Source organism: Habropoda laboriosa, unplaced genomic scaffold, assembly GCF_001263275.1.
Source record: "Habropoda laboriosa isolate 0110345459 unplaced genomic scaffold, ASM126327v1 scaffold143, whole genome shotgun sequence".
NCBI classification, from domain to species: domain Eukaryota; kingdom Metazoa; phylum Arthropoda; class Insecta; order Hymenoptera; family Apidae; genus Habropoda; species Habropoda laboriosa.
The window spans coordinates 3,028,398-3,045,258 of record NW_017100404.1 but is presented as its reverse complement, the minus strand read 5'-3'; the positions used below and the strand labels follow the sequence as shown (position 1 = coordinate 3,045,258).

The 16,861-nt window shown below is 40.1% G+C and overlaps 1 protein-coding gene across 1 annotated transcript in view; it reads left to right on the top strand.

The window, feature by feature from the left end:
• LOC108575340 overlaps nt 1–16,861 on the top strand; it is a 413,517-nt gene that overhangs the window by 296,724 nt on the left and 99,932 nt on the right. The window contains exon 8 of the mRNA XM_017938107.1: nt 9,320–9,616. Within this exon, the coding sequence (XP_017793596.1) occupies nt 9,320–9,616 (297 nt within the window). The remainder of the gene's footprint in view (nt 1–9,319; nt 9,617–16,861) is intronic.

Below are 16,861 nucleotides of genomic sequence, written 5' to 3'. Positions count from 1 at the left end.
GAATAATATTTTTCTTCGAATTCAATTTTTATTAATTTAAACAAATTTCATTCACAATTTGCAAATACCTAATTATAGCATTCCACGTTTCTCACTCGATTTGCATAAACGTATTCATTTTTGCCTGTCAGTATTCCGCCAAGTACGCTGAATTAATTTAGCGAATTTTTCAAAATTTTATTAAATTCGACGAAAAAAAAGAAATATCGGTAATTTCTGTCTTTATTATTCAAGCTCCCGGTTACCGAAAAACAAAGCATCATTCTTCGTCGTACTCGCATAGCAGTTTCGCGGTTCTTTGGAGGGTAAACACCGGTGAAAATTCGAATTAACGCGTGTTTTCCGCGCTTTTGCGAAAAATTTATACGCGACGACCGCTTGAACGCGAACAATCGCGACCGTTCAGTTCATTTTTTCCTCTCTCCGCGCGCGTGCAACGTGTCGGCGGATGCATTGAAATAACACAATATCATTGCGCTTGTTCGAAACGCGTTCGAAATTACAGTTCGACTTCGCGTTTGTAAATAGTCAGTAGCGGATTCGAATCGCGGTAATGCAACGCTTTGTTTTTAACCTTAAATGCGTTCATTGTTTTCCCCTGTCTCTTTGTTTCCATACGTACTCACACGCACACGTACACACAGGCACGCGTGTACACTCGTACAAAGCGTCTGGCATTAATAATACGGGGAACGCATTCTAACCATTTCTATTCCAAGTACAAAATTAAAAGGATTGAAAACGCACGGGAGTATATTTAGAAGACAAACATTCATACGTAGCACGTGCATGCAATCTCGTGAGTTTAACTCTTCATACAGAACGTACCGGCCACTGATCGGTCGGTTCCATGATCCTCTTTTAAATGTTTAATCATAATTACTCGATATTTACTCGAGTGCATTAGTTAACTAGGCGAGCTTTGTTTTGGCTCATCCCCCTCCGCCATGGTTTTAACCCTTGCACTGGACGAGAGAAAGAATTAGGATGAAGTTAGTATGTGAGTGGACATGAAGGACGTGTTTTAAGAATCCTTGTGGAAGTGATACTTGAAAAATATTGAATTTGGTCGAATAGATTGATATTTTCTTCTTCTTTTTTTTTTTTAATATGAAATGAGATATTACAGTTGTAAGGAAAGGAAATGGATTAGGGATTATTTTTGAATACTTCGGATAATGTTTAGAGTGAATCGGTAGTTTTTGAAATATTACAATTATTTATTTGAAATTTATGGAATATTTAGCGTTTTTAGCAAATATAATTGTATACATCGTTCAAAATAGGAGTAGCCTCGCTTCGCGCATGGGGCGTGCCTAAGGAAGGCAGGGCTAAAACGTCCAAACCCCCACTTAACCGCCCACGTTTTTTCCCGTCTTACCCTCTGCTACGCTCTCCGTCTACCGTTCCAGGCGTGACACACGGTGATATAATTAATTCTCTATTTACTTTTGTATTGTTCTCTTTTTGGTCTTATTGCTGCTATCGTTAAAAGAATGTTTCTTACGACCACATGATGAATTTGAAGATCTAATCTGATTTTCTTCCATACCGTTTTGTAATTCTTCAAATTTTACTTCTTTTTCTAATCATGCGACACTCTATGCGTTAAAAATCGTTCTTTTGTCGGATTGCTTCCCGCCTACCTTTCAGTAAGTTTGCAGTTGCAATGCATAATTTTATCTCTAAAAATCTTTAATATTTCTTCTGCAACGTTCTCTGTATTAAAGTAGTTGAGTACAAACGAATAAGCCGAGACCTTTAACTCAAAAATCAAACTTTCTTATTCTTGATTTGTAGCGAATGAAACTTTTACCAACATATTTGTAAAATGTGTAATTTGACATTTTTCAGATTAAAATGATAGCAAACACGATTTCATTTGGAGCATATTTGCTTCCTTAAAAAGTGATAATAAGTAATAACATCGTCGCGCAACATTGTGGCCAACGCGTTATCGGGCTAGCAACTTTGTTGCCGGGAGTCTCTCCCGAAAATTGCACATTGTTGCAAACGCGTGCTGGGTTTGCAACTTTGTTGTCCCGAAAGTCGCTCCCGAAAATTGCACAATGTTGCAAACGCGTTCTGGGTTTGCAACTTTGTTGCCTACGAAAATCGCACATTGTTGCACGACGCCCCGTTTTGCAACAATGTGCAATTTTCGGGAGCTGCTTTCGACAACAAAGTGGCAAACGCGATTATTCTTTTGCAACTTTGCAGCCGAACGCCGCTCCCGAAAATCGCACATTGTTGCAAACGCGTGCTGGGTTTGCAACTATGTTGTCACAAAAATTGGCACATTGTTGCACGACGCCCCGTTTTGCAACAATGTGCAATTTTCGGGAGCGGTACGCGACAACAAAGTTGCAAGCGCGATCCCTCCGTTATGCAACCTTGTTGCAGCGAATCGCTCCCGAAAATTGCACATTGTTGCAAAACGGCGCGTCGTGCAACAATGTGTCGATTTTTGTGGCAACAAAGTTGCAAACCCAGCACGCGTTTGCAACAATGTGCAATTTTCGGGAGCGAGTTTCGGCAACAAAGTTGCAAACCCAGCACGCGTTTGCAACAATGTGCAATTTTCGGGAGCGAGTTTCGGCAACAAAGTTGCAAACCCAGCACGCGTTTGCAACAATGTGCAATTTTCGGGAGCGAGTTTCGGCAACAAAGTTGCAAACCCAGCACGCGTTTGCAACAATGTGCAATTTTCGGGAGCGAGTTTCGGCAACAAAGTTGCAAACCCAGCACGCGTTTGCAACAATGTGCAATTTTCGGGAGCGAGTTTCGGCAACAAAGTTGCAAACCCAGCACGCGTTTGCAACAATGTGCAATTTTCGGGAGCGAGTTTCGGCAACAAAGTTGCAAACCCAGCACGCGTTTGCAACAATGTGCAATTTTCGGGAGCGAGTTTCGGCAACAAAGTTGCAAACCCAGCACGCGTTTGCAACAATGTGCAATTTTCGGGAGCGAGTTTCGGCAACAAAGTTGCAAACCCAGCACGCGTTTGCAACAATGTGCAATTTTCGGGAGCGAGTTTCGGCAACAAAGTTGCAAACCCAGCACGCGTTTGCAACAATGTGCAATTTTCGGGAGCGAGTTTCGGCAACAAAGTTGCAAACCCAGCACGCGTTTGCAACAATGTGCAATTTTCGGGAGCGAGTTTCGGCAACAAAGTTGCAAACCCAGCACGCGTTTGCAACATTGTGCAATTTTCGGGAGCGATTCGCTGCAACAAGGTTGCATAACGGAGGGATCGCGCTTGCAACTTTGTTGCTGAAAGCCTCTCCCGACAATTGCACATTGTTGCAAAACGGCGCGTCGTGCAACAATGTGTCGATTTTTGTGACAACAAAGTTGCAAACCCAGCACGCGTTTGCAACATTGTGCAATTTTCGGGAGCGAGTTTCGGCAACAAAGTTGCAAACCCAGAACACGTTTGCAACAATATGCAATTTTCGGGAGCGATTCGCTGTAACAAATTTGCAGAACTGTGAGATCGCGCTTGCAACTTTGTTGCTGAAAGCCTCTCCCGAAAATTGCACATTGTTGCAAAACGGCGCGTCGTGCAACAATGTGTCGATTTTTGTGACAACAAAGTTGCAAACCCAGCGCGCGTTTGCAACATTGTGCAATTTTCGGGAGCGACATTCGGCAACAAAGTTGCAAACCCAGAACACGTTTGCAACAATATGCAATTTTCGGGAGCGATTTGGTGCAACAATGTTGCAAACTCGATAACACGTTTTCCACAAGGTGCATTCATGTATAATACGAGTTAACGATGTTAAAAGCGAGAATGACGCTAGTAACAATGTTAGATTGTAGCGTAGTGCTTGTAATAATGTTTGCGTTCGAAATAACGCTTGTAATAATGTTGCAATCAGGAATAGAGATTCCATCAATGTTAGTGTTCAGATATAACGGTTCAAGCAATGTTGCTTGTAATAATGTTTGCGTTCGAAATAACGCTTGTAATAATGTTGCAATCAGGAATAGAGATTCCAACAATGTTAGTGTTCAGATATAACGGTTCAAGCAATGTTGCATTCAAAAGTAACGTGTACAACAATGTTTTGCATTCGAAATAGTGCTTCCATCGATGTTGCATTCGAGAATAGAGACTGCAACAATGTGTGCATTTAAGTTTCAAAGATGTACAGTGAAATGAAAGTATCTTGCTACTTAAAAGTCACCGTTCAACAGTATAAAAGTTCTTTTCCTGCTACTGCAACCGTGTCCCACACCTCGATCAATTTGCAACCGCAACTCACACGGGGACAAAGGCCCCGCGCAAACAAAACATCATTATACATTCTCAACATATTTCTCCACCCCTATAAATAACCCCTCTATGTAGATGCACTTCTTGAGAAAATAGCGATGTCTTAATCATCGTTAATGTGTCTTCACTTCATTTGATGTTATCTTTTCTTTTTTTTACCATGTTGTTAATTAAAACATTCCCAGGAAAAATAAATGAATCATGAATTATTTGTCAGTGCTTCATATAACGTTTGAAGTTTGTCAATATATTTTGGAATATCACTTACTAATTTGGAATATATAGAGTATATAGCTTTTCTGCAAAGTGCAATTATATTGTTGCAATAAAAAATGCACTTGTTGAGAAAATATCAATCCTCAATTCTTAATTTATTTTTCAATTGAATTTAAACAAATTGTTACCACAAAATACGTATTTTCCTTTTAACTCTTTACATACTTCTACCTAAATTGCGTAACCAATTTCCACGTAATAAGAACCGCGTTTCAATAAAATAACGAACATTCATAAAGGAATGTACTATATACCATTTAAAAGATTGACCGAACAGGAAAATTCCGTCGGAATTATACAGTGAATATTAAATATCGCTGGAACAATTCGCCATGATTTGATTATGTAACGCAACAATTAGTGGGCAGCGAGGAAATATGTACCTTGCAGGGGATCGTTGCCGGTAGAAAAAAAAACGCGGGACGCGAGTGGAAAACAACCGGCGACTGATTACAGCGATGACAAATGGCAGCGTGGGAAATACGAAATGAAGGTTTAATAAGGTATGAGTCGGATCGGGAACGGTCGCCCGCCACATTCCCTGCGCTAATTAACAAATCCAATTTTAATCGACGCTCCAATTCGCGCTCGCCACCACCCCCTGTAGGTGTCCCACGGTCGGTACTCGTTCCGCCTGTGTAAAAGTGATTAGTGGCCGTCCCCGTGGCGAAATTATTTCGCGTCAGCTGGATCCGCGCTGCCTTTTTCCTCTTTCCACTTTCGAAAATGTAGCTACAACCGAGTATGAGATGTTTGCTCCATGAAAAACCCACTGTGCGTTGCGAGTGTGTTCTGGAAAGTGGAATTTTTCGACGCGGAGCAAGCAATAGAAGCGTTTTCTTTCTAGTTTTACCGCAAAACTTTGGGAAATATTGTTATGGGAATTTTTGGATTTTTGATATTGTCGTTTTTGGACGTTGAACGATTAACATGGAGTTCTTTGTCTTACCGTCTTCTTCAAGTTCTACATTTTCTGTGTTTTTCACACTTGAAGCGCCGGCTACTTTATTGGAAACTTGAGTTAAAGCGCCGCAATATTGGCGAGTTTTGTAGAAACACGGACTTTTACAAAATAAAATAAAATAATTCTTGCGAAACAGGAAATTTCTATCGAAAAATTTGACACGCTGCTTATTACAGGCACAGCGACGATTTTTAATGATATAAATATTGACCCACTTGCTGTTCAACAGATATAATATTTGTGTCCAGCGCTTAAAGTGTTAGTTGTACCAATTCCACTTGCGACTAAAAATTAATTTTTCTAAATTCACTATAACAATCTTAGCGTACAAAACATTTTCTATAGGAATTTTTCAATTATTCCACATACTAAATATATCAACAATCTTAAACCTAACACGAGAAAGCATAACAGCTCAACTAATTATACCCACAACTTAAAACTAACTTCTACCTCTCGATCCTACATTAACATTATACTCTGAAATTACATTCACGTTAATTACCTAACATATCCGTATCACACGTTCGACACTATTGATAACTATCCTCGTACAATCCGCCAACTACCTCTCACACCCCCCTCAAATGAATAAATAAATTACAACAGAGCAATTACAAGAAGAAAAAAGAGAAATGAAAAAATCAACAAAAGCATGTCCAATAAATCTCTCCTTTCTCGTCAGTTGTCCGGAGTTTTTTCGACTGGCTGCCAGTGGTAATAACCAAAACGCCTGGACGAGGTACCGAGAGAGAAAGATGGAAAGAGAGAGAGATAGTATTGAATGGCCAGCCTTTCCGCGATCACACCCGAATAATTCAGAAAACCGAGTCCGAGGATCGGTCGGGAAGCGATGACACGAATGGCATGTCGGGCGTGTCCGTGGGTAACCCAATGGGACCCGTCGCTTAATTAAAAATCGTGAAATCCGGCCCTCGTTCTGTCCCTTTGTTACCGCTCTCGTCATTCGTCGTTCCGTCGAGTAGAAAAAAATGTACAGGCGTCTACGGTTTTTCCATAGTGTGTCGTTGAAAAACGATCAGCAAGCGCGGGGGACAACCATTGCTCGCATCCGCCATTCTTTCGTTTGTACGCGTTCGCGCGCGCTCTTTTCCCTCGTACTGTCTGCCGGTATTGCCCCTTTTCTTTTTTCCTCTCGTTGTCTTCCTCGTTTTTCCTTCCCTCTTTCTCTGTCTCGCTTTTTTCATCTTTTTATTTTATACCATGCGAAGCATTCTGCCTGAATTTATCGTCTGTATATTATTCCTCCCTGGATTCAGTAATTGAGGGACGATGCGGTAGGAATTCGATATTTTCGAAGGGAATTAGGATTCGAGTGCTTCCGTACTGAGTATAGGTGTATTTCTAAGGAAATTGTTTATTGATGAGTGGTGGTAGGTTGGGTGGGAAAATCGTGACAGCTTTCGGTAGGTAGTGTTGGAGAAATAAAACTGTGAAATATTCTCAAAAAATTAGTACTTCGTGTGTCTTTGGAAAGTCTGTTTGTTGTAATCATTAATTTCTTCTAACATCGACATAGGAGATATTAGGAAATAATTGTAAAAATTTCAGATCACTATTAATTCAGGACATATTCGGTATATTAAGAGAAAAAAGAAAGGTTACTATCACTAATTCAACCAATTAAACAAACTATTACTCATGCAAGAGCTCGAAAGTATAGTCGATGGAATCAGTACAGTGAAGATCGTGAAATGGGTCAAACGCCAAACAGCAATTGGAGGGAGATAACGAGTTCAGGTCAACTCTGAATTGCAGTATAATATTCAAAAAAATTATCTTTGCCTTAATTCCTGACAATCACAGCTTAACTTTCACCAACATCGAAATTACTATTGAATAGAACATCAGTATCTTACTTAACACCTCAATTTACCTCCTCGCTGTATCGCTTCGACCAACTATACCTCTCAAACCTACACTCACTCCATACAATCAAATTTTCCAATAAACCCAAAAAATACCTGTACAAGACAATTTTTTCCGTCTCCCTGCAACAAGAAAAAAGAAATATTCCGCACGATTCAAAGCTATTCAGTGTAATCGCGTTTTCCATCGTCGAAGGTTCGATCTCGAAAAATTGGCAATAATACTCAGCGCGCGCACACACACGCTGCGAGATTGTTGAACTGTAAAATAGAGTGGCATGGTGAACAACGAACAGCCATAGCACAGGTGTGACGCCCCGTGTACTCGTTGGCCATAAGTTTCATTGTTCGTTCGGTGGGAGCCACACGCGTTTCGTGCGTTTACGCGCGTGCATGCGCGTCACGGGGCACCGATGCAACAACGCGGCGTGCACGAATTTTATGACTCGATCATTCCACGAATATTACGACGGTCGTTAACGTTCACGGCGGACGGAATTTCTCGGAGAGGGAAAAACCAGCCACCTTTCGTGTTACACGCTGATATCGAGCGAGAGAACGAGCGCGCGTTTACAGCTCACCCGTTAGATTGACACAGTGGGATAAAATGCTCGTTTTTGCGTCAAAATTGTAGAACTTTTGATAGAAATGAGATAGAGGGGTGAATCTTTCTCGAGGTTACAGCTAAGATGTTGCAGAATATGGGAAAAATATGGAAAAAATTGTACGGATATAGTTTCACCTTGAAAATCTATGTCAAAGTTGGAATTTTTCCATTGTAACGTGTTGTTTCTTTCTTTAACTTGTTATACATCGTTTCCTATAGATTTTGGTATGCAAAAGAATTCAAATTGGACCGCAGAATTTGTCTAATTCTTCAGGATTCTAAGCAACGTGCGATTCAAGTACACTTTGACAGAATTTTTTCACTTAAATCGACCAAAAGTTATAATGGCAAAATCGCAATTTTCTCCAAAAGTGTCAGATTCGACAGAGATTTTCAAAGTTCAAACTTTCTTGTGACCCCTTTTCTATATTTTCCCCTGATTCTGCAACATCTTAGCTGCAACCTCGAGAATGATTCATCCCTCTATCTCATTTCTGTCAAAAGTTCTACGATTTTGACACTAAAATTACCACTTCGTCCCACTAAGCATCAGCGGAAACGTGTTTTTCGAGTAAGCTGGAATTAACGAAGCGTTTACTGGGAACTCGTTAAGGGAGCGTCTATCGAAAATGACGATTTCCCTTAAGCAGATTCTGTTTTGTAAAAGTACACCGAGGATTGGATTCGTCGGTAGTTTTACAAAGGGTGTACAGAAATTTCAATAATCGTACAATATTCCATGAGCGTACGAAGGTATAAAAATCAAGGGAAATTCTCGAATTTTTCTTTTTTTTTCGTTACTTTTAGTTCTTTGAGGGAATTGTACGTATTTACATTGGACGAAGTAAAGTCTCGCGTGTCAGGAGGGCATAAAGCGGTGAAACGAAGTTGTTCATCTTCAAGTGCATCTTCAACCTGGATTGCTTTAATCAATTAAGGTATCTAGGTCGCCGACGAATTCTTCCTGTTTAAATCGTATTCTTTCTTTCCTCGAAAGCTGTGTGCTGTGAAGAGACTGAAAGGAAACTAAATAAGAAGTCTGATTACTATTTCCTCTATTTTGCGGATCTCTGTAAATGATTGCGTTTGGTCTTCGTTGCTGGAGATTTATACTCTGTCGAATGAATACAAACATTTATTAATTACTTCTACCCTTTTCCAAACGACTCACGGTGTATTGCTGATCCTCTTACATACAACTGGTGCATTTTTAAAATTTTAATTTTGTAGGCAATTTTTCTTTTTAAATAAAATAATAGAACCACTGCTGACGTTTTCGTTCTCCTTGCTGTGTTTCACAGAGTGCCACGTCTCCTGGTGCAAGCAACGATGGCCTCACGAAACAGCAACTGGAGCTCATTCAGCAGATTATGCAACAAACGCAACAGCAGCAGCAGCAACAACAGCAACAAACATCCGCGCAACAGCCACAGCAACAACGCAGCAATTCGTCAACCACAGTCACAGCACAGATTCAAAAAACGCAAAAACCGTCCGTCAAATCCACAACCTCGTCTGGCAACGTTTCGAATAATTCTGGAAGTTCGAATGCAACAAACAACGCAAGATCCAGCCCGAAACCTAAAGTCTGGAGTCACGTACAGGTGAGTACTGTTTTACAAACTGTCCATGTGCGTGTGTGAGTGTTGTTTTATTATTCAGCGAGTATTCGTTGGGATCGTTTATCGAAATCGAATGTTCACTTTTTTAAAAAGTTATAATCGAAAGAGAGTTAATAAAAATCGTTGAGAAATCAAGTGAGACTTCCAATTCTTCATTATTCAAATTTAAATATTTCTTAACTGCTCGAGTGAAAATTGTATAGGAAACGGACAGAAATGGTGCTTTAAAAGAATGTCCATTAAAGGGAGAATAATTGAAAAAAGCAGTGAAATACAGTAGATTTTAATTTGTTCGAATTTCTTCTTTAATGTTTATTCAGTGTTCTTCCCCAAATAAACAAACCATTCAAAGTGAAAATAATTTGAAGAAATAGTGAAAGACAGTAGGTTTAAATTTTCTCAAATCTCTCTTCTAATATCTTCTTCCCAAGGAAACTGATAAATATATTTCTGCGTATCGCTATTTTCAACTTACCGATTCGCAGAAACGCAAAGAAAATTCCTTCGAAACGTAAAATTCTGGGGACACTGTTAACATTTCCATTCCGGTATCAGGTGAAAATACCCGACGCGACAAAGAAATATCTCGTTGACCATTACTTAATAGCAACTCAACATTGTGACGCGGCGAAATGCATACATTACCCCGGGTATTTCGCCCGGGACGCGAAAGCATTTTAACGAGACAGTAGACGACGCGGTGTCTAATGATATATTTTGTCATTACAACTGATCAGCGTGACCCGTTAAAGTGCCGGTAGCTCGTGTTCACTTAAATTATGGAGGCAACCCGCGTTTGCTCGGCCTGATTCGTCTGGTGGTGCTCTTTTTCGGCGCCACACGCGATAATTTGCCAATTTGCATTAGCTCCCTTTTGCGAACTGCCGCGATAATTAATCTGTTATTCCCGCTGTGAAAAGTGGGTCCTTTCGATTTGCCTGGCTTCGAGAGCTCGATCAACGCGAATCACTGTGATCTTGTTACTCCGTTTCTTTGAACTGCGTTGACATTCAGTGACGCATTTTCGAAAAATCCCCCGTGAAAGTCGAAATCGGATAATTCTGTCGATTAACCGTAGGTCGGCTAATTGGAAACTGCGAATGAAATTTAACGGAGGATTTTTCAAAGCGGTAATCTCTTCTTTGATTACTTTATTTTAGAATTTTTAAATAAAGTAAATCGCGTAAATTCTGAAATTGGATAAAATGGATATTGCGCGCGTATTTCTGTGATTTTTCGATGAAAAGATTCGCGAGGGGAAATTTGTGGGGATTTATTGAAGATTCTCTGCAATATTTCTGACTGCTTTAGTTCGTAACTTTTGATTCGGTCTTCGGTTTGCAAATTGCTATCGCAAGTTACGAAAGAACAGCATTTTGCTTATGCGAGTCTGTGTTAAGTAAGATTTATCGTGTTTTATCAACGGTGGAATGAGATGAAAAGAATACTGGAGGAATTTACGCACTCAGCGTTGCTTTCGTGAATTTTCTTCTTTAATTAGACTTCTATCTCGTTATCAAAATGCAGAAGTATCAACTTAGAGTTATTAGCGTTTCGAAAGAGAAAAGAGAAAATTTTATGATCACGAGTAAAATTATTAAATAACTCTGTAACTTTTCATTCTAAATTATTCACTGAGGTAATTAGAAATCTGTGATTTTTTATCGATAAGAACCACCAAATTCGAACTAAGAATTTCTACTTTACACACGTGAAATTTATTCCAACTTCTGTTCTACACAAAGATAATTAGAGATCTGTAACTTTTTATCGATAAGAACCGCCAAATTCGAAGTGAAAAATTTCCACTTTACACGCGTGAAATTTATTCGAATTTTTGTTCGCTGCAATTTAGCTTTTGATTCGCCGTAAAACAAAAGCAATCGTCGTCCGTGGTGCGCGTACATTTCCCAATTGTTGATACGAGAAATACAATCGACAAACAGCGACGTTGTTGGCACAAGGAATTCAGTTTCCAGCCACCCAATCATATCCACCGTGTGCCTTGTACGTCGACTTAATCGATCTAATAGTAGTTACCCAGTTCAGTCTGGAGACAAATTGTTTACCGTTAGCTCCAATCTATTTATAAGAACAGTAAATGCTAATCGCGGTGCATTAGCGAGGATCAACACGTAATCCTTTCGCAATCTTCTTGCACTTCACTTTTCTCAGCAATATTCTACACGTTTATTGTACTATTCGTCACGTTTCACACGCGACAAAGTCAATTTACCGAGAATATTTCGTGAAATATTGAAATATAATTTTCGATAGCTTTGCAGGTCGTAAATAAAGTTTCCAAAAAATTGCAGCGTTTTTTTTTGTTTTGTTCGTTTCCTTGTTTAGTATTCTTTAGAATTTTCTATTCTAGCTGCGCGTAAAACTCAATATCTGTCGAGCATCCTGAAAACTGATTAAATTTCTAGCTTTGCTGGTATTGTTGTGCTTACGGAATTGAATACAATCCTGTTTAATTAAATTTAGATCTGCTTGTTTAGATTCTGGTTTGATTGCAGAGCAAAATTCAGCGAATACACTTCATTGAGTATTCAATAGTAGTACATTTTATTGCACTCTTTAATATAACATCAAATGAAATAGAAATGAAATGGGAAATAAAATAAAAATCAAGTTATACTTCAATTAATTTTTCCTAGGAAAAATTTCTTTACTAAAATCTCTCGCCAAATCATCAGTATTCCCCCTTAATTATTACGCGAACAATTAACCAACGAACGCATGAAAAAATCTCATTCCCAAGCACTAAGCAGCATGTGAAATTAAACGATTAATTCTTCCTAGAAAAATTTCTTTCAAACTCTCACCAAACTATCAGTATTTCCCTTTAATTATTACAGGAACAATTAATCAACACGTGCAAAAATCTCATTCCCAAGCACTAACCAGCAAATGAAATTAGATAATTAATTTTCCCCAGAAAAGTTTCTTTCAAAATCTCTCAGCAAATGATCAAAATTTTTAATTAAATCGTCACGTGAACAATTAAGCAGCAAATGAAATCAAATCCTATTTAATTTTTCCAAAAAAAAATTCCTTTCAAAATCTCTCACCAGATTATCCATATTTCCCTTTAAATCGTCACGTGAAAAATTAACCAACGAACACCTAAACAGATCTCAAACACCAGGAAATATGTCCCATCTCTGTTTTATCATGTTCTTCGCATCCGAAGCAAGGCGCCTGGTCGGTGGACCAACGGTGGAACCTTCACCACCACCTAACTTCATTACGTTAATGGCATAATAACCATTGTGGCTGGGCGGAAGGGCTTACGCGCTGAAACGTCGGCGTCCCTAAACAGAGCAAGAAGCGAGAGCTAGCCCCCGAAATCGATCGAATCGCCATTAATATGTATGAGACCTTTGTCGATAGAACGACAGAGGAGGTGGATGAACGCGCCTCGCCGTCATAGTAGGGCCGGGAGACGAAGAAAATCGCTGGAATCGTCGTTACTCGACGAAGACGAGATGGGGACCTGCTCGTAATTGGCCAGGAATTCGTGGACGAACGGATTCTAAAGGACTTTCGGCTCGCTTTCGTCCGTGAGACGGAGAAACAATCGACGCGGCCGGGGATCCGCTCGAGCTTTATTCCCATTCCGCGAGATCAAAGGACGAACCATCGCTTCGGGGATAAATAATTTCACCTGCAGATCGATTCCAAGTGTTCTTAATGACGAAGAACTTGTGAATAGGGGTTTTCGTGTGTTTTTTTTTTTTTTGGTTCTTTTTTGGGAAGGGAGGGTTGTCTTTGAAAGGTTAAGTGGAAATTGGATGACTCGTTATTGATCTGGGTCACTGATCGATTTCCGATAAGGCTAGATTTTTTAGAAGTGTACAGGGAAAAATTTTTGGCAAGGTAGCTGAATAGAAATTGAAGACTATTTCAATGGAAATATTTTGGTTAAATTTGAATTGCAATAATATATAATAATTTGTAATAATTCATCTTGGAAAGTCTAAAACGCCCACAAAGTCTTAAACTTTAGCTATTCTTTTTGTAAAATAATTTACATAGGCTGGGAATAATCAGTTTTAGTGTCAAAAATTATTAGACACCCTGTGTATTCTTTTCAATTTAAATTAAATTAAACCTTCTAACAATTTAGGCTACTTAGAATTAATATAGTAGAAAATTCAAGTAAATTCTAAGTGTAACGTTATCAAATTTCTGCTCCCTTCCCCTTTCTCATTCCCCAAAAATTGTCACGTTTTAAACTTCAACTCTTTTTTCATAAAATAATTTACGTAGACTGGGAATAATCAATTTTAATGGCAAAAAGAATTACACACCGTATTTATTCTTTTTAATCGGAATTAAATTAAACCTTCCAACAATTTAGGCTACCCGCAGTTAACATACACATACCAAGCAAATTCTAAGCGTAACGTTATCAAATTTCTGCTCCCTTCCCCCTCCGTTCCCTCAAAAAATTATCACGTCGCGTGTAACACACACTTGACACTCCGAACCGTGGGAAAAAAAAACCCACCAATCACCCTTAAACCCACAGCCGCCGTCAATTCCGCACCGTACGTTTCTCCTTTCTTCCGGCGAATGAATCGTTCAAGCGGGCGTTACACGCCGTTCGGAAAAAAGGATCGATCGCCGGTAAATTATATCGAACCCGGGGTCGGTTCACGGTGGTTTGTAGATGGAAAAATGGCGCGCGTGTACCAATCGGCTGCTCTAATTCCGCCGGAAATAGCCGTGGCCGAGACGAGGCGGTGATTTAAAGCGGGTTCGGCCTAAAACATTAGCCAGGCTTCGGAGGGAAAGTGAAAGAGTAAACACGACGGCCACAAATTGCAAAGGTAACGACGTGTTCTTAGTCACCGTTCCTGGCAGGCGAACTTTTCGCTGCAAATAGGTGCTTTCCTATGTCTTTGCTGCACGTGTCGGTGTGCGTGAACGAAAAGGGGTGAGCACTCTACATCGGTATTCACCGGTAAATACACACTGTGCGTGCACGTTCTCTTCGTGCGACAACCTACAGTCACGCGACGTTTCGAGCTTTACACGCTCGGTTTAACCGAGGCCCTCGTCGACGACAAGTCCGCGATATCTTTGCTCCAGCTTTTTCCTATCGCGAGCGTCGATAGAGCTCGATTTTTCGTCAGATCCGCCGTGGAACAGATTGTACGATGCTGGGGAAGATTGATGTTGCGCGTTAGAGCGAGTCATAAATCCTTGGCCACTTAGGGGAGGTCGGAGAGGTCTCTTAGCAATGTTAAATTCGCCAACTTTGGGTACCTTTTTCGCGGGAACTGGTGTAGATAGGTGCTACAAATTTTTTTTACGTGTTTTTTGGACCCTTTTCTCTGTGGTTTGTGTGTTGGAATTGGAAAATGTCAGTTCGGAAGGAAAATGTGATTTTTCAACCCTTTATTCGGCCACCGAAGCACTTGTATCACACGAGAGAGAGATATAAAAATGAAACCACGTATTATTATGTATTTTAAGTATTTGTAAAGTTGGGAAAGAAATAATTCACCCCTTTTCTTCGTATTTTATGTGTTAAAGTTGAAAAATATCACTTTGGAAGGAAAATACAATTTTTTTTTAAATTCCACTGTTTCAACCCTTTGCTCAGCCACCAAAGCACTCGTATCACACGAGAGAGAAATATAAAATATAATTTTCACATAAAACGAAACCACGCATTATTCTGTCAAGCATATGTAAAGTTAAAAAATAATATTCTGTGTTTATCGTTAGTTTTCGTTCAACGCAAATTAACTCCGATCAACTGTGCACCATGTCTAATCTAAATACGATCGCGAAAAGTTAACATAAGTCCTATAATATACGAAATCTTCCCTGGAACCGAGATTTATTCAAAATTTGCCAAAGGTTCGTTTCACTTGAGACGTCCGAAACGACATAGCCGCGCTAAATTTTCTCCGCTTCCGTACGCTCGACTCCCCGAACCCTAATTTCAAACAGCGAAACCGCAGAATTCGACTCTCGGCGGATGATCGCGATGGGAAATTTTATAGATCCGTCCGGTGTACGAGGCGCGAGCTGGCAATTTTCTGACACAATTTCAGGGGGCACAATGGCCCGCGAAAGCGAGAAGAGAAGGAAAAGGAGATCTGGAATCGGGAAGGATTTGCAATCACAAGTAACTCGCTCTCCCAGATTCCCTCCCCTTCTTCGTGCTCGAATTCGAAAAGCACCTGCCCCGACTCTTTTCAATCGCGTTGCGCACGGGGCACAGCTGCGAACCTAACTCTTGGACGTCGAGGAATATTAATAAAGAACCGAGGTAGAGGAGGAACAGTCGTCTCGAAAATTATTCCACCGCGGCGATTTTCCATCTACGAAGGGGAGAGAGAGAGAGAGAGGGCTGTTCCTCGATTATCTTAAATGGTTTCCACGGCGAGGCCTCGAGTCGACGATCTCCGATCGATAGGACTCGAATCGAGGCAATAACAGTTACAAGTCCCGAACGACGCTCGATTTCGATTCGCCAGTTCCGCGCAGACGTTTCACCAATGTGTCGACTGCGTTAACTCGCCTTCGTTAGGTTTACGGGCGTAATGTCTGATAATTGAGGGGACGAGCTTGAGTCTGTGGAACGTGTGGGAAGATTGTGTTGGGAATTGTTCGAATTGACGGTAATAATGAAATTTATGCTGACGGTAAATGTCAGACTGATGATATGACGAAGGAGGAATAGCTTTTTGAAGAAAGTTTCATTTAGGGTAGATTTAGAGAATCAACCCTTTGTTTTGTGGTCTCTTAATGGAATTTGTATTTGGTAATAGTCGGTGTTAAATTGAAGCTGAAATTGGAAAAAATCCAACTTTTCTTTTGCCACATTTCGACCACAATACGCACCACGACTGTGACTCGTTATCACAAGACAAAGGGTTAAAGCGCAAAGATTAATTCCGGATGAAACTACGAAAGAATTCCTAGAATATTTACATAAAATATACCAAAACACTTGATTTTTACACCTTCTTGGCACGAGTTTGTCTATAAAGATGAAGTCTGCTGCTTCCTGCTAAAAGAACATCCCCAAAATTAGGTCACACGATTACAAATCTACATCTTCCAGATAACCTACCCCAGTTTCACCCATGCTCCCGAAGAAACGAATTAAAATCGAGAAGAAAGAGAACCTCTTCCTCTTCAATTCGGTCCAGCTTCCTTAAAAATCCCTTATCGGAACCATTAAACCAGACTATT